Source organism: Rutilus rutilus (genome assembly GCF_951802725.1).
Source record: "Rutilus rutilus genome assembly, chromosome: 1".
In the NCBI taxonomy this organism is placed as follows: Eukaryota; Metazoa; Chordata; class Actinopteri; order Cypriniformes; family Leuciscidae; genus Rutilus; species Rutilus rutilus.
In genome coordinates this window covers 42,310,768-42,337,122 of record NC_140209.1, presented here as the reverse complement: position 1 = coordinate 42,337,122, position 26,355 = coordinate 42,310,768, and the positions used below count along the sequence as shown (strand labels likewise).

At 40.8% G+C, this 26,355-nt stretch overlaps 2 protein-coding genes across 5 annotated transcripts; both read left to right on the top strand.

Annotated features, from left to right (window-relative positions):
- The first annotated feature begins 134 nt into the window (after positions 1 to 134).
- Positions 135 to 3,434, top strand: prrg2 (proline rich Gla (G-carboxyglutamic acid) 2). Of its 4 annotated transcripts, none has more exons than XM_084415340.1 (9): positions 135 to 514; positions 620 to 770; positions 861 to 943; positions 1,428 to 1,517; positions 1,913 to 2,076; positions 2,221 to 2,254; positions 2,535 to 2,664; positions 2,744 to 2,884; positions 3,011 to 3,434. In XM_084415340.1, the coding sequence occupies exons 4-9, from the start codon at positions 1,433 to 1,435 to the stop codon at positions 3,051 to 3,053; spliced, it is 597 nt and encodes a 198-aa protein (XP_084271466.1). In that variant the 5' UTR covers positions 135 to 514; positions 620 to 770; positions 861 to 943; positions 1,428 to 1,432; the 3' UTR covers positions 3,054 to 3,434. The 4 variants fall into 4 exon arrangements, with proteins under 4 accessions (XP_084271466.1, XP_084271468.1, XP_084271467.1 ...); XM_084415342.1 differs by having other exon boundaries at positions 143 to 471; positions 645 to 770; XM_084415341.1 differs by having other exon boundaries at positions 165 to 514; positions 645 to 770.
- Positions 3,435 to 4,302: 868 nt separating this feature from the next.
- Positions 4,303 to 25,570, top strand: prr12b (proline rich 12b). The gene is made up of 16 exons (XM_084414573.1): positions 4,303 to 4,533; positions 10,530 to 10,684; positions 10,882 to 11,043; positions 11,187 to 15,658; positions 15,806 to 16,024; positions 17,007 to 17,081; positions 17,688 to 18,483; positions 18,553 to 19,043; positions 19,947 to 20,063; positions 20,172 to 20,305; positions 20,730 to 21,412; positions 22,915 to 23,034; positions 23,669 to 23,766; positions 23,885 to 24,016; positions 24,981 to 25,076; positions 25,168 to 25,570. Exons 1-16 carry the CDS (start codon positions 4,451 to 4,453, stop codon positions 25,303 to 25,305), a joined length of 7,971 nt encoding a protein of 2,656 aa, XP_084270699.1. The 5' UTR covers positions 4,303 to 4,450; the 3' UTR covers positions 25,306 to 25,570.
- Positions 25,571 to 26,355: the final 785 nt, after the last annotated feature.

Sequence of the window (26,355 nt, the reverse complement as noted above, 5' to 3'; positions counted from 1 at the left end):
TTTTTTTTTTCTTTTTTTTTTTTCTCGTTCTTACTATAGCCTATTTAGCCTACATGTTATTAATCTCGGTTCTCATGTCTCTCAATTCTTATTGGACCACAACGATCAAATAAGAGAACTACCCTGCGCATTACAAGCAATTGTTGCAAATGATTCCCACATGTGAGGAAAGGGGAAATTATAATCGCTGGGAGGGAATCAACCGCAAGGCGAAATTCAGAATCTGAAGAAATATTAGCATGACTTGGAAATTTAAATGTGGTGACGTTGTAAATGCACAGATAGATATTCCTTCGATTTAAAGCGATAATATAAGACGAATCACGTGTATAGGACTGACTTCCGTAAATTTATTAAAAGATGTTCTCAGGTCGGCTCCTGCAAAGAAGAGGCCCATTCATAACTATCATTGAAAAGAACGGTTGATCCAATCAAGACGCAATGGACTGTTGAAACCGGAAGCTGTTCAAGGTGGACTAAGGAACTTTTTTATTGTTGTTGTTGTTGTTTTAAGGTGAAGATTACATTTTCAACATTAAACTACGATATGTACATCAGTTAGCCACAGCACTAAAACTTACTTATACTAATTTATTTTTCCGTAATTGGGCAATCAAAGCACCTTTGTTTATTGAGATGTGCAGGTAGGTGACCGAAACTTTGTCACATCCCACTGCCACTCCTATAAGCGCTCGCGGCCGTGAAATATGTTGTCAAACTGGTATGTCTCTCTTACATGATGACTTGTGTTTTCGCTGTGAATGAAACAGGTGAATATGGAAGTAGTTTAATCAAAACCGAATATCGAATATGTGAATTCTTTGTATTCATATTGTTGATTTCGCTATAATAATTTACAGCACCAAGACAGGAAATCTGTGGGATAATCTGAAAGTGTTTTTCTTGTGAAGTTTCCTTGTACGGAACACAACAGAGTGTAAAGGTAAGCAGGCGGTTTCCCATGTAGTTTTACTTTCTTTTCTACTTTCTGTCCTGCGTTTTAAGGTAGGCTGTAACGTTACATCGTTTTCAAAACGTATATGCACTTTTTAGTTGATTAACTTAACGTTATACAAAAATAAATAGGCCTATTCCCTCGTGTTGGCACAATTTTGTCAATGTATCATCAGTGAACGGTTTAAAAATACGATGTTAAATGGATGTTTAATGTATATGTATGTCTCTCTTTTTTTTTCTTAATATATATGTATTATTATTATTATTATTATATTATTTATATAATTATATAATAATATTAATATTTGCTTTTGAATAAGTGCATTGACCGATAGAGGACGACATTGTAAGCATTTTCTGGAGAATATTTTGTGACGCATTCTTGGTTATAGGCGATATATGCCTATAGGTCCTCCATATGGCATTATCAAAACATAGCCTGTTAAACGTTGTAATATTCTTTCGGACAGGTACAATGCTGGGGTTTCCAGCAATATGTTTCAGCTTGCTATCCTTGCTGCATCTTGTTTGGGGCAGAGTGATCTACAATGGAAATGATGGTAATAATGAAAAGCAAAACACTTCTATTTTTTTTCTTTTTTTATTGCCAGTGTGGGACATTTTGGTTTAACTTTTGTTGTTGCTAATCCATTAGTACTATGGTGTGTTTTTGTTGGCTTCCCATGCACTCATGCATGATATCAAAGACTTGTAACCTACCTCTGCACAACCTTATTTGCATTACAGACTTTAGGTGTATTACAAACATTGGTAATTGTTTCATACCCAGAATTCAACATCATTTTTTCACTACATATATCGTAGGATTAGCTGCCATTTATTACCCTTCGTATGTATTGTGCTGTTCCTTCTGTCTGTTTCAGTAAGTGATTAAATGTATGTTTGTGACGTGTTGTGATTTTCATTATGCTTTGTATTCTCTTGTGTTGTTCAGTGTTCCTAGAAGAGAAGTCAGCAGGTTCATTTATCTCCCGTAAACTGTTGAAAAACAGTTGGGATTTTGAGGCAGTGGTGCCTGGCAATATAGAGAGAGAATGCAATGAGGAAATATGCTCATATGAAGAGGCCAGAGAGGTGTTTGAAGATGACAAACAGACGGTAAGAAAAAGAGTATACTCATTTTATATACTCTTATATAGGGAATGTCAACACAAAGGAATCCTAAATAGGCAAACCTACAAGATGAGGTGGAAAAAAAATTATGTATAGTCATTTGACACTGTTTGTTTTGTTTTCCAACAGGCCAATTTTTGGGCAACCTATAGCAACAGTCATGGTAAGGCTGATTATTATTATTTTTTTCCTTTAAGGGATTGTATTTGATATTTTAAAGATGGTTGAAGATATGCACATCCAACAGTTGGGTTCAATTTTCAAATAAATTTTAAATCTTATTATTAGTCTGACAGCACCAAAGCAAGCAGCCTTGTAAATCATCATAGTGTAAGCAAATGCAAGCTACAAATAGTATTTTATTGACCAATATTTTATACATAAGTAAACAATTAAAATGTGTATTTGTTGAGAATTATGAACTGATTGGTTGATTTCCACAGATACTTCACACCCACTTGATGTGTCTGGTTTGGTAGCTGGCATTGTGGCTATTGTAGTAACAGGGATTATAGTCACTGTGCTGGGCATTTATTGCTACAAGAACAGAGGCAAAAATGCAAGAGGGGGAAGGTAAGTGCATGCTGTTATTACCACTGCGATATGCCTTTTATGTGGCAATATCACTCTAATGGATCCTGCATCTCCACAGTGTTCCTGTGCATATGGGAGTGGATGGGCAGCCAGTACCTGAATCTGTGCCCTTGTCTATTGTGGCTCCGGGTCTCCCCTCGTACAATGAGGCTCTGACTCACAGTGGCCAGCACGATGCCCCCCCACCGCCGTACGCTGGGTAAGAACTCTGATTGGTTTGTTTGCATATGTGCATCACATACAAAAGTGATGCACTATCTGCTATAAAATTAGTTTGTGCTGCATTTTCAAAATATGTTTTAAAATATGCCTCTGCTCTTTACAGGGGAAGTCCACCTGAGCCAACAGAAACTCCAAATGAGGAATGACAAAGACATTGGGTTTTTTTTAAACAAAAAAAATTTGTTGTTGTTGTTTTTTTTGTATTTTTTTTTTGTGTGTGTGTGGGGGGGGGGTCATTTGCCACAGAGACAGAAATGACTGTAAGCTGCAAAGTGTAGTTTCAATCACTAATTTGGTAATTTATTATACTTGTGCTACATGTTCAGCAGGTAGCAAAAACACTTTTTTTTTATTATTATTATTCTTTAAAATGATTTTGTTGCTATCACCAAAGAACAGAGTTGTATTGTAAACACGGTCAATATTTTCTTAAATCAGGTTTGTTTTAAAAATGTAAAGCGTGTTCTTGGTCATGTTAAATTGAAATGAATTGTCATTAATAATAAAATGAAAAATGTAGACCAACTTGAATTTTATATTTCGACTGTGCAACAACGCGCGATTCAGTATTGACAATTAGTCGCTGTTGTCACTCATCATCGCCTCTTTCAGAGTATCAGAAGAGAGCATACAAAACTCAGTAGTGCCTCTATCTGTGCTGTAACAAGGCGGCAGTACGCACGAGACTTCCAGACAGACTGCGTATGTGAGAGTGTGACAAGCGAGTCGGGTGTGGGGGGGGATATGTTTATGTGTGTGCGCGCGCGAGAGCCTGTTAGTCCACTCTTGAAAATGGCGTCTTTCTTGCCTAAATACCTGAAAATAGCGATTTTAATCCCAGGCATTGTAACTTTTATGTGAGGTTTTAAAGCATTATACTAGCTTCTTGTATGGCTCTTATACGTTTTGCGGATTTAAATGAACCTAGTAGTCACAACAAGAATATTGTTTCTGACGAAGAGCCTCCATCCCGGTGAGGAAAGGAATTTACATCCATGATGTAAATATTTGGGGCGCAACAGCTGAATAAAAACGCGCCCTCGGTAGACTACCATTTATAGATACCTACTATCTCACCTTTTTGTGGCAATGCAGTATACGAACAACTGAAATGGGGTACAATCAGCACGTGTCGTATGTCTCGTGGGTGTAACAAGCAATGGCATCAGAATTCGACATGCAGAGCATCAGCCGCGTTTGCTGTTTCTGCTAAGAAGGACAATAGGCATCGAGATATATAAGAGGGCAAAAGAGGGGAGGGGAGGAAGAAACCGGATTTTTTGTGGTGGCGGTGGTTGGTGTAATACTTCACCCGCCTCCCCTCTGTATCCTCCATCTCCCCCTCCTCCTTCTCCTCCCTCCATTCCTCTCCCCCTCTGTGCTGGTCCTATTCTTGAGGACTTGCTTGTGAAACAGGAGAGATAAACAGACACTGAGCGCAGAGGAAAGGACACGGGGAGAGATAGTGTGTTAGAATTTAGGAAATACCTCCCTCCCCTTCCCCCTGTCTATCTCTCCATCTTCATCCCTTGTCTCTTCTTTAATGGATAGAAATTATCCTGGCACAGGATTCGGTGATCTGGGCGCTGGAACGGGATGGAGTTACGAGAGATCGGCGAAGGCAAGGTAAGGCGCCTGTGGAAGTACACTTCCATGCACTGGATGCATAAATATGCTTAGCTGGCTGTAACAATGCCCATGCCGACGGACGGACGGACGCAATGCATGTTCCCACTCTCTCTCGCTCCCAGTGCTATGTTCATTCACTTGCATGCATTATATTGTCGCTGGGTCCACGTACAGCCATCAGTATTGTCATTTCTGAGGGAGGAGGGGGTGTCTCGAAAATGCAAGGAATGCGATTGAGAGTTAATGCGTGATACGGAAGGTAGACTGAGACAGAAAAGGGGGAGAGGGGCGAAAAGAGGGGGGATGGGATAATGTTGCTAGCTAGCTTGCTAGCGTATTATCAAAAATGAAAAAAAAATCAAGCCTTTTGCCTTGGAGGCGCACCAAACCGGACATTGCATGCCGGACTTATATACACGCTAATTCAGAGTAGTGAGTAATGCGTGGCACAAAATGCACGTTGACAAAGCTTTATTTAGGAGGCAACCGATTACAAGCAACCACAAAACATTATATTTGGGAATTAAATGCTTGCTAGCTACTGTATGCAGCTTATCCCTGTAGCTAACGTATGTGTGTAAAATACGGGGTTTATTCACGAAAAATACATTTTGTGTTAAACGGGTAAAAAAATGGATACATAACATATTTATCTGAACGGTAAATTACTCAGTGCAGAAGTGAAGTTCCTTACAGTCAACATGTATTATTCAGTTACACATGTCACAAGACTGACTGCAGCTAGGCTATATTAAACGCCATATGAACCGCTACTAACTCGTATGCTTACTACTCTCCGACACTGCATAATTAAAAACAACAACAACCCAAACTTTGCATAGCCTGTTTAGTATCGTTATTATCTAACGGAATAATTCCATCTCTGTCGTTAGTAGTCACTTTGGCAACGTACCAAAATCGTGTAGTGTTCACGAGTGTTCCTCAGTGAAATTACAGCGTGACCGACCGAGACGTGCACACTGTAAACATGAACGTAAGACAGTGTGCAAACGTATTTGCAGCCACAAAGGTTTCACAAACAGAAAATGTGACCGATAAAAACTTAATGGATGAAATATTTAAATATCCATAGCAACGTGGATTGGGGGACACTTGATCTGACAAGGTATTTCCTTGTTTAGTTTTACATCTGACAGCCATTAAATCTATGTAGTAAAAATAGGCTTGCTCATTTGTAACGGTTGATACTTTTAGGAAGTGCTGCATTATAATATTAAAATAGTGGTGATATTGTCATCGTCGTACCTGAAAACGGGACTATTACAGTGTCGTGCTTTCGCTGTTTTACTCGTTCAACCGTGTTCCACTATTTTCGCGGCCTACTTACAGTTCAAAGGCACCCGGCTACGTGCGTTATCAGTCGCCGTGACAACCAAATCAATCTTAGCAGCGTACAGATCGCGCGTGCAATCATTCTGGGTGGCTTTACTGTCTCGCGTTGCTTGTATGTAGTCAGTCGTGAAATGTTAAGAAATTTGAATTATGATAATGTTGGTGAATTCTGTGCTTCAATGGAATCTGCTATGGGAATTATTATGATTGAACAAAAAACAATTATCATTGTAGGGTGCATTTCTTTTCTTTTCTTAGTTATTTACACAAATGCGTAAAGAAGTCTCATCATTTGTGCATTGTAACACTATTGGAGTGGGTCCTTTTTTCTTACATGACAGGACAACAATAGGGCTATTCTTTTGGGCAATCATCCCAAAATGCATGGAAACCTCTTTTATGTGTATATACAAGGAATTCCATTCAGACTAAGATTGTGGTTTGAGTTTTTTTGTAACAGGTAACGTTAGCATCACCCAGACTGCAACCCAGTATCCCTGGCTGACTCTTAGTCCTAGCAAGTCCGGAAAGGAATTTCTCCCATTTTCTGTTGGATTCTTTAATATTGTGCTTCTGACTCGAGCATCTCTGTAGACTCATAGGCAGATTGATAGAATCCAGAATCTTAATGAGTTCAGGCTTATGATGATGGACAAGCTTCAGTAGTGCTGCTGCAGAGGCTGAAAGCATCAACTGGATAAAATGAAATGAAATTCGTTTCACCCAATATTCTCTCTTCTAGGTTTCCAAAAATTGCTTCTGCTTTTGAATGAATATTAGATAGTAAGACCGCCACTTTAGGTCATTGGAGCCATTATGCAATGATGAAACACCAAGAAGAGTTAAATTAGCATAGAATGAAACAAAATGACACTGGGGTCTGCGTAGGACACCACATTCTATTGATTTGTAATAAGAAATGTTAATATTAAATGAGAATGAACAGATCATATTCTACAATTGTTGCCTGACGGGACGTTTGCACGTTGCATTTAGGTTATGAAGCCAACAAAGGCATTCTACTCCATGATGGCAAGGTTCACCAGGCCCTCTGTCCTTTTTTGGGCTGTGTACATCCACCACACACCTCTGCACGGATTTAATGGAGATTAATGGCCATGACTGAGTTCCCCATCAGGCTGCAAACATTTTGCACCTGTTGGGGGGGACTGTGTTGAATTAGTGCCTATATAATTAGGAGCAGTCTTGTACAGTGGATTCAATCAAGCTTTCTAATTTAACTCTTCTTTTCGTTTAGTTTAGTTTTTTTCTTGTTCCTTCCATTGTTTATTTATTTTTCATGTTTCCTCTCTTTCCCTGTTATTCTTTTTGTCAAATTATGGCTAATCAGCTCAAGAACAGGTGCAATAGCAGGAGGTGAGACGTTTATCAGGATGAATTGATTGACTGAAGGTGTAAGCCAAGCATGATGAAAAAAGTGAGAGAGGAGAGTTTGAGAGGATGAAATGATTGGATCTGGAGTATTTATAGTGTGGTCCAAATGTATACAAATTACATTTTTATATGACTAAATATCATAATATTTACACAGAAAATGTATGATTTGTCACTATTTCTAGGTCACTAATTAAAAAGCACATTTGTGACATTGGCTGTGGGAACGTTTACGGTATAAAGATTTCCTGTATCATGGTTACATGATCATCAGGTTTTGCACAAACTTTTGCTCAATCCTGCTGAACCAGTTGGCATGAAACATAAATGGGCTTTTCTTCCCTGTTGTGATGTGTATATATGTGAGTGAGATGGCTTATGGAATGAGAGAAAATGTTGGCCTATCACTAATTGATTGGATTTTTGGATTGTGTGAGAATTACTGGTTGCTGGAGGTAGGCATTATTGCCCAGCCCTCATGCCTCAGGGGAAGTTTATGTTTTAGATGAAAGATTGTGAGGACACATTAATTAACACATAAACATAAAAAGTCTGTCTTATGCTTTAAAGTCACCATTATAAATAAAAGATGACAAAGCAAATAAGAAGTAATGCATGTACTTTTAACTTCTCACTCAATGTTATGCTGATGATGTCATTTGTAATGAAATAATTTTTAATTAAAAAAGCAAAATAGGTGCACTAAGTTGTCTAATAATTTTCAACCCCGCTGTATGTAAGATGTCCTTCAATTTACCTAATTCTTCTGAAGTTCATCATCTATTCCCTGATCGTCTCTGAGCTGTCTCTTTGGGATTAAGAGCCAATTGTTGTCTAATTCTCGGTTGCATCATTTACAAGTCACACTGCTGCCTTATGGTTGCACAGAATAATTATTTTATGTACATGGATACTCACATTTGAAGAGAGAGTACAGATTCAGATTCGGAGTACAGTGTATTAATTATTTAAGACATTAAGGTGCAGGAGAAACATCTGCCTGTCAGGGCACATCATGTTTTTATTTTATTTATTTTTTAAGATTGTTCATATCCAGTTCATAACTTCAACATATTTCTAACTTCTTTTTTCAAGTTCTTTTTGCATGGTACTATGACTTTTTTTTAAAGCAGTGACTCAGCTTATCTACGATGCTTGCCTTGTTCTGCGTAACCTGAAAGGAATCCACAAAAGAATTTCAGAAAATCAAACAGAAGCAGCAATGTATCAAAACATCATAAGGGTACTTTCGTCACAGCACTGTATATTGTGTATTATGCCAGAGGTGCAATCAGTGAAGCAGTTGGCAGCAAGAATGTGTGCTCTCACTCATACATTTAAATGTTTAACCCAGTTCATTAGAGCTTTTATCCAGTTAATTAAACAAGTCTTGTGCTTTCTAAGATGAGGGTGTTTTTAAAAGAGATGGACATGCTCCCAGATGAAACCCCCTCAGGATGGACATCAGTTGTCTTTGTCACATATATTAAGGTCTTTTGGGAGACACGAGTATTGCAGTGACTATATTGAGACCAGGAGTCTATTTAATGGAGAATGACAATATAAATCGATTCTTGCATCCTATCTGGATTGAATTGTGAAGTATTTAATGAGAGACTGTGCATACAGATTGTACAGATTTATTTAGGTGATTCTTGAATGCTACACTACAAGATTTGAATAAGGTCTTTCTTTAATAGGATTTAAAATAGATTTTCTGGTCCACTCTACCGCTTCTGTTGAATGACACCCACCCCCTCACCACGCGCTCACTCAGTATGTGGTGTCTGTGGCTTCCCACTCTGGTCTCAAAGTGAGAGGGATCTAGACTAACTGAGCTGTACTCACACTAAGAGCCTGTTGAGGATGGAAGGGAGGGGGTTACCAAGGCAATTCAGTCAGTGGAGAGCTTTTATCAATGAGCGCTCTGTGTCTTACCTCAGCAACATCCTAACCGCCATTGTCAACTGAACTGGCCACTCTCTATGAAAGAGAACAACAGAGACAGTCTGCAAAGACTGCAAAAGACAGTTGATTGGCTGGCAACAGGCAGAGTGGCCAATCAGAATTCTGAGCTGCACGTCGTGAAGCGTAGCAGTGGTAAAAGGTACAAAAATGATTTAAAAAATGGTCTTGTTTTAGATTTCAAGACTTGCATATTGATGAGACAACATATTTGCTTTATTTATAGAGTAAACAATATTGTGAACACTCTTTTATATGGTGTGATGATTGTTGATAATTTGGCAAAATCAGATCCTGCAAGCTTTTAGGGACAGGGAGGATATGGAAGTGAGTAGGCTGATTAAAGAGCTAATCTTTGTGTGGGGCTATAGTGTGAGAGGGATAATAATGCCAAGCTGGGTCAACTGATACTCTATACGGAGATTTAGTATGAGTCTAGAGCCCAACAGACTTTTTCACTGCCCGAAGAGAGGGGGGAACAGTAAAATCTGTCCCAATGTCACACAGGAGATTTTTGATACAATAAGTTATTGTTTGGTTAGTTCTCCAAAATTGCATGCAAATGAAGAAAACATGAGTGGTTGATGTTTGATCAAGTTTGAAAAAGACTGCAGCAAAAAGTGATGTCATAGTTAGATTGTATATTCAATTTGAGAATTAAATAATTAGTGATTAATTAGATAAATAGTTTAGTACAATTTAATAATGAAACCCTTTATTTTATAATGTATGAGATATTGACCAAATGCCTATTAAATGAAGAATTATTTCTATGTACTTTTTCTTTTTGTACTTTCTCTGCGTCCTGGGGAGATTAAACATGTATATGATTAACAATATATAGTTATTACAAAATTAACAGTAATATTATACTGTTAGTTTATTATTATGCAAAATTATGAATATTAATGTTTGTATAATTTAACTATAGAAAATTACCTTTTATTTACAGTTTTGTCTTGAATTGATTCTATTCAATTTTGATTTATTCTAAAATTAGATCATATGAGTGTTATAATGTTCAATTTAACATACTAAATGAAATTTTTTGGGGAAAAACATAGAAATGTTTGAGCACTAAAGTCTCATTTACATTATAAATATTTAATTGTCCGGGGCATAATATATACATAAAAGAGTAAAGGAAGAGAACAAGGTTGTGCGAGGCACCCAAATTTCATATTATGCATAAAAATGTATCTAAACAATTGCTGTTATCGTGTCACTTTCAGTACCATTCCCTCTGTCAATTATCTCTTTTTGAATCCTCTGTTATTCAGTTTGGTTTATGGGAGCTCCAGATCCTCCCATCCAGACTCAGAACTCCTCCACCGTCAGCCTTATGCCACACCACACCCCCTACAAGGATATGCAACAAATCATCATCCAGGAACTTCTGGACAGGGTGGGGCATGGGGTGCAGGAAGGAGCTTAGGTAAGGTCTACAAAATTGTTAATAGTTAATTACTGGAAAAAGTTCCTCCAAAAAAAAATCTTTGATTTGATTTAACACCATACTGACCTCTGCACAGTACTGTAGGTCATTCTTTACCTTGATGTTGACATGTGTAGGGAAAAAAAGACATCCTCTGACCAGGTGTTAGACTTTGTCTTGATAATCTTCTTTCGCAGGGCTCTCAGGGTTGTTTGATACTGGACTACATCATGCCAGTACCTCAGGACCAGATGCTTCAGTTATGAACTTGATCTCTGCTTTGGAATCCCGAGGTGCTCAGCCACCCCCCTCTGCCTCTACCCTTCTCTCTCAATTTCGCACCCCCTCCTGGCAAACTGGTTAGTGCTGTGATATATTGAATGTTGAATTATCTAATTGTGAACACAGATATATATGATGAAAGAAAGATAGAGAATCCTCTTATTAACTGCTGAATAATTTTCTTTTCTTTTTCCTTTGCTTTCCCTCTCTGTTGCTGTAGCAATGCATACTCCAGCCCCTGCAGAGCTATTCATTTCTGGTGCACTACCTGGCTCTGGCTCATTTCCCTCTTCCTCTGCTCTGTCGGCATATCAGCACCCTGCATCCTTCTCAGGGCGCTCCTTCCCTGGAGTTACCCCATCATTATCTCTGCAGGACACACCTACCTTCAGTCCTACTTCCAACGGTCTCCTGTCACCCCATGATCCATTGCTGCACATTAAAACGCCCTCTCAGTCAAGTCTTGGCTTTGACCGTCTTCTGTCTTCACAGACTGGGACTGCTTCATATAGAGGGCCACAAGAGCCCACTAGTGCTCCTCCACCACAAGCACCTGCATCCTCCTCGACACGCCACTTACCACATCAGTTTAACCTGCTTTCCTCACAGCTGCAGGATCAGTCCTCTCAGCTCTACAATTCTTCTGTATTTTCTTCTGCACCTCCTCAACCGCCACAGTCCCAGGAAAGAGCCATCCCTAGGCAAGATAGTGTGATTAAACACTACCAGAGACCTTCTCCTGGACAGTCTCAACTTTCCTCTTCTACACCTCATCCCCTACATCACTATCTTAGTTGTGGTGCATCAGGATACCAACAGATACCCCATCATCGGCATGGCTCCTCCATAAACTGTAGTCCACTGGGTGAGCAGAGTCCATCATCTGAACCCAAACCCTCTCCCCGATCAGAGCAAGTTTACCGTCCTATCATCCAGCCCCCTTACACCTCCTCCTCAGTCTCCTCCTCAGCTGGCTCGGGTGGTGGTATAGGGAAAACAGGAAAGAGTTCCAGCTCAAGTAGTGGCTACTCTTCCTCTGGCTCTTCTTCATCTCGAACCCCTCACACTCCTCCTTCCGCTTCTTCCACCTCCTCTTCTTCCTCCTCTGCTTCTAATCCTAATGTCTCATCCAGTAACTCTGCTGCACCCTCAAGGCAGCAACCACCACCTCAGTCAGCACCACAACCCCCGCCACCTCCACCTCCCACCGTGTCATCCTCTGCTACACAGCAGCAGCCACCCAAACCTTGCCTGTCCACATACGGCTCTCCTGTTGCTCCTGTCAAACCAACCGCTGGCCTTCCTGGTCAAACCCCGCCACAGCAACAGTCATATTCACCAAGCCAGCCACCCCCTTCTCACTTGCCCCAGCCATATGGGGGATTCAGTTCTCCGCAGACCCAGGATCTTGGTTCCAGCCTCGGGGGATCAGGAAAAGCTTATGGAAGCCTTGGAGCAACAGGGCGTTCGTTTTCAGCTGAGGTGGTCTATGGCTCTGATTCAGGATATGGTTCTTTGCCACCATCTCTTGGAGGAGCAGGAAGTCCTTCACTGGGCTATGGTGGTACAGGACATTCACCTGCCCTAATGGTGTCTGGAGGTGGTACCGGTACAACAAGCAGTACCACTGGATCAGGAGCAGGTAGTTCAGGAAGTGTGGGGGGTGGTTCAGTGTGTGGTAGCACTAGTGTAGCAAGTGGCACAGGATCATACCACCTCCCAGATTCCAGCCCTTCACCCTCAAGTAATTCTGGAATAGTACGCCCAGGTCTGCACTCCCCAGCCCCAACTCGCCCTGCACAATCACCTGGAGGAAATGGGGGCAACAAGTACCTATCCTCAGTTCTCTCCCCAGCATTCCTGGCTTCTCCACAAGGATACTCAGACACAAGGGTGCCACCCCAGCAAACACAGTCTTATCATGCAACGCCGCCAAAATCTAAGTCTGATTCTGATATGCTCGGGGTAGAAAGATCTCAAGAAGAGGATGAAGAAGATGAGGATGACTTTTTGATTCAGCACTTATTGCACTCACAGAGTCCAGCACCCAATCCCTCCCAGCATCATTCTCAACAAGCTCAGCAAGTAGCCTCACAACAACCGCAGCCCCAGTCCATTTCCCAGAGTAGAGATGGAGGAAAGTCTCTCTCAGCTTATGAACTGAACAAGGCATCTGAGGAACGTTATCATCTACAGAGTGTCATTCGGACCAATAATACGACCAACAGTGTGGCTGCAGTTGCTGCAGGCTCTTGTGGTCCCGGCACAGGTTTAGAGAACCAGTTGGAGATGTCGCTGAAAAAGCAACAACAGACTAAGTCTGATAGAGTGCTATCTGTAGCTGGTGCAAATGGAGGTCGAGGTGCAGTTGATTCTTTGTCACACACTCATTCCCATGGTCAACATGACTCCCTTGGTTCAGTGGTCCACTATGGCAGAGGAGACCCTTACACTCATCAAACACATCAACATCACCCTCAGCATTCACAGCACTCTCATCCCCATTCAATGTCCCACTCACATATGGATCTTAAGAAAGCTCAGGATCCTCCAGAATTACCCTACCTGCGAAAAACTCCAGACTTGCAGCAGCGACAGACCCAGTCCTCCCTTGGACTAATGGATTCTCCACCTGACCCTTCTCATCAAAACACACAGGCTCACCTTCTGCAATCTGTCCTTTCCCATACCACTCGAAACAAGATGGACAACCAACAGGCTCCTTCACAGCAACAACAACACCCAATGAGTCAGCAGGCGATGCTTGGACCAACTGGGGGATTGGGTACTGGTGGCTCTGGTGGAGTAGACACTCAGCCACAGGCTTCTCAACTTCAACTCCAGCTCCAGTCCCAAACTATGGAGGTCCACTATGGCCGTGAGGCTCAGCGAAACCAAAGCCAGTCAAGTCAGAATTCTGTTTCACCATTAGACATGCTAGAGAGATCTCTCTCCAGGACAAATAGTCGAGAAGGGACAGGGCCCTCTGATAGAGTTGGTTCAGGAGATGGGAGCACTGCTGATCATCACAGACAACAGCAACAACATAGGATGTCCACACACCATCAGTCCCACCACCCTCAACAACCATCAACAGAACTTCATGATTTCTTGTCTGAGCCTGATTTGAGCATGTCAACTCCCTCTCATTTGCACCATATGGCTTCACACCATCCACCCCCTCATGCCCACCATCAGCCACAGACACACTCTCACCATCAACACCCTCACCAGCACCCTCACCACATGCAACCAGCTTCTGGACCACCACAGCCCCAATCCCAGCCCAGGGAACAAGAGTCCCAGCTCTCACAGCCACAGCTAGATCAGCTCAAAGAGCATCAATATGACACTGGCAGTCCTGTGGGGAAAACAGCTCAGAGCCAGGGTCAGAGCCAAGAACAGCAACAACGGTTTGTGCCACTGACATCTATTTGTTTCCCAGATTCTCTTCTTCAAGATGAGGATCGATCCTTTTTTCCAGGGATGGAGGATATGTTCTGTTCTGAGGACTACAAGGCAAGCTGTGCTGGGGGAGGTGGAAGTGCAGGACAAGGAGGTCAAGATGGTGTGCCAGAGGCACATGGAACAGTACAAGATGGAATGGATGCAGTTAAAACTACAGGTGGTGGAGGGGGTGCATATGACATGATGGGTCACCATGGTGATCAAGGTTATGGGCAGTATTGTCACAGTTTGTCTGAATCTGGCAATGGTACTATGCACTTAGATTTGGACCCCTTGAAATCCCATGAACTCCCATCCACTGTCAACACAGAACAACTGGGCTTAATTCAGTCTCAGGGCCCAGGCCTTGGGATGGGTAGCACGGGACACGTTGTGGACGGAACTGGAAACAAAATGATGGGCTCTTCTGGTGTAGGTAGTGGTCCTGGCACAGGGGGACTCACCTCACCAATCTTTTGCTCTTCTAGACCTAAAAAACTTTTGAAAACAAGCTCATTTCACCTCCTTAAACAGAGGAAAGACCCTAACGTGCAATCACAGGCTAAGAAGAACTATGCTCAAGAATATGAGTTTGAAGATGATGAGGATAAAGCAGACGTTCCAGCCGACATCCGCTTAAACAGCAGACGTCTCCCGGACTTGCTTCCTGATCTCGTTTCCAGTTGCAGAAAGTCTGGAAGTGGTTCAGGAGTTGGCAGTTTAAGCCCCTTGATGGGTGATTTAGATTTCTGTCACCCTTCAGGGTACCCATCCCTTGGACCTCCTCCACAGCTGCTCCCACATGATGCTCCAAAGAAAAGGGGGAGGAAACCCACCAAACCTAAACGTGAGGGTCCACCAAGACCCAGAGGTAGGCCACGTATTCGCCCTCTTCCTGAGCCTCCATATTGCAGGAACATGATAGGACCTGGTGGAGAGACTAGAAGGGGCCGTGGTCGAGGAAGAGGGCGTGGAAGGAAAGATGATCAAATGTTAGAAATGCACAGAGACATGAACAAGGGGCAGAACTACCATCAACAACCACCTCACCTCCATCATCAACCACAGTTACAACAGCACATGCACCAACATCTACAGCAACAACAGCAGCAGCACCAACCACAACATTTGCACCAACAGCAGCACCTACATGTACAACAGCTTCATCATCAGCAGCAACATCAACAACAACTTGCACAGCATCAGCCTCAGCAACAATACCAAGAACCCATCAAACCAATCAAAGTAAGTTAAGTTTTACAATTTGCACCAATAAGATATAAATTACATTTGTTACAGTTTCATCGATCCATCATTCCCACAAACCTAAATTACGTATTCATTCAAGAAATAGCTTTTATGTCAAAATATAACTTAATTTTTTCCTACCAGATTAAGCTCCCTATTCCCTCCATGCCTTCATCTGATTCCCTCCTGAGGACAGACTCCCTGTCTAGTACAGATCCAGTTTTGTCTGATGGTTCGGTAGGATCTGCACCATCTCTTGGTTTGAGCCCAGGGCCCACTACCAGTGTGGATCTAAACAGAATTGACATGAACAGAAATGATATGAGCTGTGGTCAGGAAAAGATGAAGCAGAAATCCCAAGAGGTGAGTCTCAGCTTGCTAAAATGTTTAATGAATGTTGAAATTTAACAGAAAATGTTTTAATAACTCCAGATGTTCATTGTTCAATATAAAATTTAGAGCAAATGGCGAATTGCGTGATTTTGCTGTTTAGTAAATTATTTATTGCAATAACTGTATCCTTTCCTAATCTTTAGAAAGGTCTGTTTTGCATGCAATTGGCATCATGAGCAAAAACATGACAAACCATGTACTAGTTCATATTGGGTCTTTTTGATATACTAAAATGATCTACAGATTTAGAGCAAAGTTTAATGGAGGAGGTGCAGTTGGAAGAGGTCAAATATGTGGAAGACCTGCCAGGCCAGAGTGTTGGCAGCTGTGATAGATTAATTTTACTATATAAAAATGGTTTGCTAAATTTGTTCTTTTTAGTTGAAACTTTTTAGTTAAACATTTTTAGTGGACTTTAGTGGACAAGCATATTTATAGTCATTTGTCTTAGCATTACACAGCACTGTTAGACAGTATTAATCAGCAGTAGAGCGGATTGGTGGGAAGCAGCATGTGAAATAAATTATGATTTATGCAAATGCAAAAGAAAAGTCACTTATTGAACTGCGAACAAGCTCATCTATGATGAGATGATCAGCAACTTGAGTAGTTCTTTCCAAATCCTGAAATATCTAGATGATGAAATGATTTGGGGGGTGGGAAAGAAAACTATACATGTCAAATTCACAAATGTTTTGTCCTAAATGGTTTAAGCAAACACCTGCTGTTACATTATGAAAACCATGTTCCTAAACATGATGATTCAATTACTTGCCAACATTTTACAGCCTTTATCAAATTATTCCCTCCTCCATATGTTTAAATTGCACTTATGAAATATATTTTGTTGACACCGTAACAGGTAGCCTCAGGAAAGAAGGGCCAGTCTAGGGTGTTATGTGTAGAAATGTGCGTGTTCTGCATATACAATGTTTGTTTTATTTATCTGCAGATGTCCTGGGAGGGAGACATGGATGACCAAATGACCCCAGAGGCCTGGGCCACCATGCAGAAACTCTCTGGCTCAGTAAGACTTTCATTCATTTTTATTCTTGATCCAATGTCCAGGTGTAGTTCTGACAGAAGACAACAAACCACTCATATTTTGACCAAAGGACACATTATACATACAATTAATTAGAATTTCTTTAACCTCGTTTATTTTACTGAGGAAGCATTGTTCTCAGTGTATTCACTTTGCCACTAGAGGGAGCAGAGTACATAGACTAAGATGATTGGCAGGCCACCCTGATGACTGAGTTCTTAAAAAATGCAATAAAAGAAAAGGAGAGCGCTGTTGCTAGGGTGGCTGTTGCTAAGGTTACGGATTCATATGACAGTAGGGTCTCCAGATTCCTCTTCGTCATCAACCACCCTGCTGTTCAGTAAGGTGTTTTACCTCCCTCTAGACACACCTAATGTAAGAGAGTGGGACTACACTGATTATATAATATAAAGATGTTAATCAAAAAAGTACATTTTATTACTATTTATTTGTGAGCTCTTTTCTGGTTGTATATTTATTTTCCTTGCCCCAATTTTTTTATTTTTGCCTCCTGCTTAAACATTTCTATGCTATTGTGCATTTTGTCATCTTCTGCCTCTTTAATTCCTATGCATCTCTTGCTCTCAGACGGAGGAGAAATCTTCAGAGCTGAAGTCGGGTTTCATAACTTCCTTTCTGGATTTCTTGAAAACGGGGAAGAAGCAGCCAGGCACTGAAGATCCTCCTGGGCCCCTCTCTGTGGATGGGTGCACTTCCACAGATTCCTCTTCAGTAAAGGGAGGCATTCGTCCATTATCCCCACAACCACCTCCTCCTCCACCTCCTCCCTTTGGAGAGAATGAGGGTAATGGAAGCCTGGGTCTCAGTAACTGTCCATCCCCCTGTAAAAGACTTGACGAGGAGCTCAAGAGGAATCTGGAGACCCTACCGTCATTCTCCTCAGATGAGGAAGACTCTGTCAGTAAGAACCAGGACCTGCAAAAGAGCATCTCATCAGCCATTTCTGCCCTCTATGACACGCCCCACAGCCTCGCTGCCATTCCACCTCCTCCTACACCATCGCCTCCCACTCCACAGACAGTTTCTCTTAACACACCCCCGCCACCCCCACAACCTGAATCTGTCCCGCACGTACACACTGAACCTGAGGTCGAGATGCACGCATCACAGGAACTGGATTCACACTCACAGCCCAACCCACAGGATGAGGCACATGTTCTAGGCGAGGATGATGAACAGGAAGAACCTGTGCAGCAGATGCATGAAGAAATACAGCAGAAGGCAGACAGACAGAATGAATGTGATGAGGAAGGAGATGAGTTGGAAGAAGACAGAATTGAGAAAGAGGAAGTAGATCAGACAAGGACAGAGGAGAGCAAGCAGGAAGAGGAAGAAGAGCCTGAGAATGAAATGCTGGTTGACAGTGAGTATATTAACATACCTACAGTCGTATATTAAAATCGATGAAATATTAATTCTTCCATTGTTTTAGGATCTCCGTCTGAGCCTCCTCTTGCACCTCCTTCTCCTCCGTCCCTTTCTCCTTCTCCCCCAACCTCCTCCTCCCCATCCCCTCTGCCTCCTCCTCCTCTATCTCTCCCCTCCCCTCTTTCATCTCAAGAAGAGGAGGAGAATCTACAGCAGCAACAGCCACTACTGCACAATTCCCTGCCTCCCAGCCCCTCTCCACCTGCTCTCCCCTCTCCCTCTCCGCCTCCACCCACGCTGCCCCCCTCTGCTACACCCCCACCATCCCCCTCCCCGCCTCCTCCCGAAGAACTGCCCCAGTCCTCCCCGGCCTCGCCCCCCACCCCCGAAGATGCCCCGACGCCTCAGATCACTTCACTGCACCTGGCTAAGAAACAGTCCAACGCGGCCATCGCGGGAGAGAGTGAGGATGATGACAGCGAGAGTGGGGGGGAGGGGATCTTCAGAGAGAGGGATGAATTTGTAGTGCGCACTGAAGATATTGGTACTCTTAAGGTAAAAATCCTCTGTTTTTTTATTTTAGAAGTATAAATCTTATTCAGAGCAGCGCCATGACAGGTATGAGGCTCATCACTTATAATTTTCCACTGCTCATGTTGTCTGGAGTTTTTTGTCTACTGAAATTTATTGGAAATATATCTTTGCAGTGTTTTGTCAGCAGAACTGGCGCTGCTGTGAATAAGGTTTATTCTGCATGTAGAATTAATATTTGGATGCGTAAAAGGGATAGTCCACCCAAAAAAATTATAATTCTGTCATCATTTACTCACCCTCATGTTGTTTCAAACCTGTATGAGTTTCTTTGTTCTGTTGAACACAAAATAACATCATTTCAACAATGTTGGTAACTAGACAATTGACTTATATTGTAGGAAAAAAATACTTTGGAAGTCAATGGCTACCGTCAACTGTCTAGTTACCAACATTGTTGAAATGATGTTATTTTGTGTTCCACAGAAAAAAAGAAACTCATACAGGTTTGGAACAACACGAGGGTGAGTAAATATTAAGGCATAGTCCACCATTTAAAATTTAAAGTTGCAATAAAACGGAAGTAGTGGCAGATCTTTTCTTCCATAGTGTGACATACATCCAAGTGAAATGGAAAAGTGGAAAATAAATAAATCTAGAGTGGGAACTTTATCCATCAGTTATTTATTGGATTTTGAGATGTGGACATTGCCCTTAAAAATGAATGCAAGTTTGCTGGAGGAATGTGGAGAGTCGCGGTTTAAGCAGACTAAATGATTGAAGAAGTTTAGTATTTTTTCACTGAAAGGTCCGGTTATGTCATTTTGATCGAACATTATGACGTAAAAAAAAAAAAAAAAAAGAAAGATGAAATGAGATTGGTGAATTTGTCTTAATTTGATTCTCAATTCTCTTGGCTTTTCTCAGCTAGCGCTGCAGACTGGACGAGAGCCTCCTCCAATCTGGAGGGTCCAGAAAGCTCTGCTGCAGAAGTTTGCTCCTGAAATCAAAGATGGCCAGCGACAGTTTTGTGCTACCAGTAATGTAAGTGTCTTTTTTTATTTGTTAAGCACTGATAGCATTCATTTAATGTCTTGCATTAAAATGTAATGCTACACCACCACAGTAAACTCCTCTGTCACTCTTTGGCAGTATTTGGGCTACTTTGGAGATGCAAAGATGCGTTATCAGCGCTTATACGTCAAATTCTTGGAGAATGTGAATAAAAAGGATTATGTCCGAGTGTGCTCGCGGAAACCCTGGCATCGGCCCAGTCTCACACTGAGGTAATTTCACCCTAAATGACCTTCTGAATGTACTTTGGTCCTTTGATATATATTAGTTAATACAGTAGTTACTGTCCTTCAAAGAGTTGTCATGATTTACTCATCCTCATGGTGTTCAAAACCTGAATGTTTTTTAGTTTTTTTTAAGAATCTTCACGGTTTCATTCGATAACAGTATACAGGGGCTGTCATTTTTTTTAAAAGCACTATACATGTAGTCCACCCATCTAATGCACCATATTCCAAGTCATTATTTTTTTTTTAATGTTTAATTTTTTTTTTATTCCAAAGAAACACAGTATACAGGTTTGAAATTATGTGAGCGTGAGTAAATTATGGAATTTTCATTTTAGGTGAACTGTCCGTTTAGTCAGTATATTATTATTATAACATTGCTAAAATGAATGTGTTTTCTTCCCACCAGACGCCAGTCTCTCCCTAAGCCACTACCTGTACATAGCCTGACTCCACCTCGCATGGAACGAGAGGATAGAGAGAAAGAGAGAGAGAGGCAACGGGAAAAAAAGCAACGAGAGCAAAGAGAAAAAGAGAAGGAGAGAGAAAGAGAAAAGGAAAGGGAGCGAGAACGAGAGAGGGAGCAGATCGAGAAATCTAGGAGAGAAAAAGAGGAGCGGGAGAGAGAACTTGAAAAGCAAAAAGAGAGGGAGAAACAAAAAGAAAGAGAAAGGGAAAAAGAGAGACAAAAGGAAAGGGAAAGAGAGAAGGAAAGGGAAAAACAAGAGCGAGAAAGAGAAAAGGAAAAACAAAAGGAGAACGAGAGAGAGAAGGAGAGAGAGAGACAAAGAGAAAAAGAGAAGGAAAGGGAAAAACAAGAGAAGGAGAGGGAGAAAGAGAAAGAGCGAGAGAAGGAAAAGAAGCTCCAAGAGCGACAAACTCAAGAGAAGCTAGAGAGGAGAACAGCAGTTGTGGAGCGCGGGAGGGTCAAAGAGGAGAAGAGAGTTGCAGAGAAGAGGGTTGACAGGACGAGGAGCAGGCCTGTGAAAGTAAAGGCAGAACCTCCACCTAAAAAGAGGAAGAAGTGGCTTAAAGAAATGCCCTCTTCCTCTGATTCAGACTCTTCCCCTGACCCGCCCAGTGAGGATGAAGGTGTGTATGGGTTTGTTATGTGTGTGCAGTTTACTGTGTTTCCATTTGTGTGTGGTTTTGCAGAAATATTCAAAGCTATATCAGCAGCTTCTTTCAATGTTACTGCAGTACACACTACAGTGTACACACTAAAAGTTTGGGGTTGGTAAAAAAAATTTTTTTTACGTTTTTGAAAAAAGTATGTAATGCTGTAAAAGCTGTGATGTCAAAGCTATATTTTCAGCATCATCACTCCAGTCTTCAGTGTCTTATGATCCTTCAGAAATCATTCAATTATGCTGATTTGCTGCTCAAGAAACATTTCTTATTATTATCAATGTTGAAAACAGCTTAATATTTTGTGAAAATTATGATACGGTTTTTTTCCGGATTACATTACATTGCTTATATCCAAAGCAACTTGCATTATATTCAGGGTACACGTTATTTATTTATTTGTTTGTTTGTTAGTTAGTTCTTGCCTGACCCATGACCTTGCTGTTGATAGCGCTGTGCTCTATTGATTTTAGCTAGTTATTCGTCATTTTTTTTTAAATGGAATACACCCTTGCTGAATAAAGTATTAATTTCTTAAAAAAAAAAAAATCTTTACATTCTGCAAACTTTTGAATGGTAGTGTATAACATGGTAGTACTTTGGCATTCTTCGAAGTACCATGTTAAAACCATGATACTGAATGTGAATATTGTTATATATAAGTACCATGGTATTACCTTTAATACCAGCACAGTACTTTTATGTAAGGTTTGTCCTGGCTCCCAGAACTCAAATGCTGCTTAAAGTTCACCCAAAAATGAAATTTCTGTCGTTAATTACTCGCCATCATGTCGTCCCAAACCCGTAAGACCTTCGTTCATCTTCGGAACACAAATTAAGATATTTTTTAAAGAAACCCGAGCGCTCTTTTGAACATTGCAACTTTCAAGGCCCAGAAAGGTAGTAAAGACATCGTTAAACTAGTCCATGTGACTACAGTGGTTCAACCTTAATGTTATGAAGCGACGAGAGAATACTTTTTGTGCGCAAAAAACAAACAAAAATAATGCATTTATTCAACTATTTCTTCTCTTCAATGTCAGTCTCCTACGCTGATCACGTTGTAAACAGTGCAGCGCTACCAGGTTCTGTCAGAACGCCGGCTCATTATTGGCCGACGCTGTTCACGTGAGCACCACGACACATGCGTATGATGCTGACGCAGGAGCTGGCCAATACTGAGCCAGTAGTCTTCAGTAATCTCTCAGATTTCATCAAAAACATCTTAATTTGTGTTCCGAAGATGAACGAAGGTCTTACGGGTTTGGAACGACATGAGGGTGAGTGATTAATGACAGAATTTTCATTTTTGGGTGAACTAGCTAAAGCATCCATATTAAAGGGCTAATGTTGAATTTCCTGTTATGTGGAGCCAAACTATGTTGTTAAAGTGTGTGTGAGTATTTTCAGGTGATGGCCTTTTGTTTTAAATTTTTTCACGTGTTTTGCATCTGTTCCATCCTCAGTATCCACACGCAGTGGGATAAACAGTCGGGCCATGAGAGAAATGTTCCGCAGTTATGTAGAGATGCTGGTCAGCACGGCTCTGGACCCTGACATGATCCAAGCTCTGGAGGACACCAACGGTGAGCACACATCATTTGGTTAAATATAAAGTGCCTGTGTGGAAGATAGGGTTGGGTGATTAAGGGAAAGAGGGGTAGAAAGAATAATGAAAAAGGAGGTTAATAAAGTAAGGGAGGTTGAGAGAGAGGACAATGAGGTGAGACTTGAAGAATAATGACAAGGAAAAGACTGTAGGAAAGCTACAGACTACTCAAGGCTGTTCAATTAAGTTTCATAAATAAGTGTTTAAATTTATATTATTGCTGCTTATCTTTTGAAAGAAATTACTTTTATTCAGTAAGGATGCGATAAATTAATCAAAAGTGGCAGTAAAAAATCTCTAATGTTAGAAAATATTTTCATTTCATTCTGTTATTTTGAACTTTCTTTACAACCATCAAAGAATCCTGAAAAATTTCCACAAAAATATTAAGCAGCACAAGTGTTTTCAATGTTGATAACAAGGAAGCCTTGGTGAGCACAAGAGACTTATTTCAAAAGTATTGTAACCCTTTTGAATGAAAATGGAATATTTGTACTTTGAAAAAATGTATTTGTCACACCGCAGGACTATTTCAAATTAACTAGTGAAAAACTTGAGTAATAGGTACTAAGATGCATTTATATGTGTGTAATAATCCCTTTTGTCCTTAGATGAGCTTTATCTCCCACCCATGAGGAAGATTGACAGTATCCTCAACGAACAGAAACGAAGACTGTTAAGGAGGGTCAACATGAGTGTCCAACATCAGGTGACACTGGCTTTCAGTGATACTCAGTGTTATTCCTCTGAGTACTCAAGACCTCTTGATTTGTGTTTTCTGAGGAACATGTCTGGCAGTCTCTCACTCCCCATCATCTCTCATGTAGGAGGCCCTGCACATGTTCCCTCAAATGACAGCAGACTCCCTGGACTCTGGAGCGGTTAAAGTGCACCTGGGTGGTGAGAGTTACAACCGCAAAACCCTAAACAGAGTCAAAAGGAGCCTTCCTAAACAGCAGGCAAGTTGAATAACTTGATTGTTTCTCACTTACATAATAAAGCCGTTGAGTATGCGACCCCAAGAAGTAATTTAAAAATATATTAAAATGTGGTTGCGTTATAGGGGTGTACCGATGATATGGACTGAGGCATCAGTCAAATGACTAACAATATGATATATTGATGCAATGCGAAAAAAATATATACATATTTTTTATACATCTATCAGATGTACTTTAAAACTTGTTTGACTATTATAAATAGCAAGCGGTCATCAAATATTATTGTATTTTGCATACAGTTCATAAAAATGTAACTGGTTGGTAAAATAATTTAAATATATTGATCACAGTTACTAAAACGGCAGATATCATATCGCTGGCTAATAGAATCAATGTCAGATCGTATCACGACGTCTGATTTACACCTCTACTACAAAACAGTACAAGCTTACCTTTTAAGAAATTCTTTTTTTTAATGATTGTGTCCATTAATGTGATGCATTGCTAGGACACCTGTGTAACTCTTGAGGGAAGTCATACCTCCACTAAAATCACCCGAGAGCCATTTGAGTAAATGTCATAGCAAAAATGGCGTCATTTGTTTGTAGATGCCAATTGCTTTGTTTTGTTTTCTATATGTCAATGTGGCTTAAAGGGACAGTTCATTCAAATCATTTTCTTACCCTCATATCGTTGCAAACCTTTATGTCTTTTGTGAAACACAAGAGAAGATATTTTGAAGAATGTTTTAACTGTTTGCGTCCAATTAAGGTCAATGGCGTCCAAAACAACACTTTCATTTAATGGACAAAATTATTTTGTTTTGCATGGATGAAAGACAGTCAAGTCAACAACAAAGTAAAGTTCATTCTTTTGGTGAACTGTAACCTTTTTGGAGCCATTGCATTTCAATAATGGATCTTTCATGAAGTCTCAGAGTTCTCTTTCTTTGCTTGTAACCCCATGTCTATCTCCTTGTCAGGACCTGAAACTGCCGACGGAGACTTGTCGAATATACAGTCTCTATCACTCTCTCCATCACTACAAATATCACACCTTTCTGCACTGTAAAAAGGAGGTATGAGGAAATATGAGCTTATATGAGAAATGCATCGCTGTATCCGTGTATTAGCTCGTAAGAACCCTCTTCTCTCGTTCTCCCTCTTCAGACGGACAGTATAGAACAGGCAGCTGAGGAGGATCCAGGTCAGGAGGAGGTGGTTCAGCAGTGCATGGCCAACCAGGGCTGGCTAGAGACTCTGTTCAATTCCTTCATTGAACTGCTGAGGCTCAGCAACAAGGCTTAAGATTCAGCTATCGACGTTTCAAGTGCGTCCTATTTGGAGAGAGGAGAAACTCCTCTCACTCGAATGAAACCGGCGCACCGCCATGTTGCAGGAAAATGAGATTTTCCTTTGCAGGATGCGTAAGAGCCCAGTGGCGGTTTAAGCCGTTGCATTTTAACATAAAAATGTTTTTGTAAAGAAGCTTTCATTCCTCTCTTTCATTATGTGTCAGCTCCCTGCGACGGGAGCCACAGGGAGACGGTATGAAAACAAAAAAAGAGCGAGAGTGTGTAAAGACAGTTGTCTGCACAGAGACGAATAAAGATAGTGCCAAAGGGAACAGGGTTGAAAACCTCACTGGTCAGCAGTGTTTTGGCAGAGGTGAGCTTTGAATGCTATGTTCCATGCATACTCTTATATATAAATATGTATTATGAACAATTATGATTTGTATTATTTATACATGGACATTTATACATGGTTACCTCCCAAAGCTGGGACAGTTTGCTGTTATTATTTTGAATAATAATGCTCATGTTTTATGAGGGTGTACATGAAATGGGCCACCCATAACCCCCCTATTCTTCCTGTCCCCTGAGATGAAGGACAAGGCGGACAGGATGTGGACAAAAGAGTGGGGACAAAGCAATGTGTAGTTCCTTTTTTTTTTTTTTTTTTTTTTTTTTTTTGGTAAAAAAAATAGAGCAAAAGAAAAATTGTATTTAAAATAAAAACACGTGTTCTTTCTGTTTGTTCTTTAAAAGAAAATGAGGAAAAAGGTGTATTTGTTCGTTTTCTCAAAGAAAACATGACGGTGCAGAGGGATGTAATAGTTTTTAAAGTGTGCAAAACGTCTGTGTTTACTGTTTGTTTTTTATCTGTTGGTTGTTTACTATGATAATTATAATTGTTATTATTATTGTTATTTTGGAGGTTTGCTTATTTTTCTCTCCTGTAAATAGTGTACAGTTGCTTCGGTCTTTCTCTCTACCTGTCCCTCATCTGTACATGAATCCTCCTGTATTTGACAAACGCAAATAAAAGAAAAGAACAATGACTTTATGAAAATGA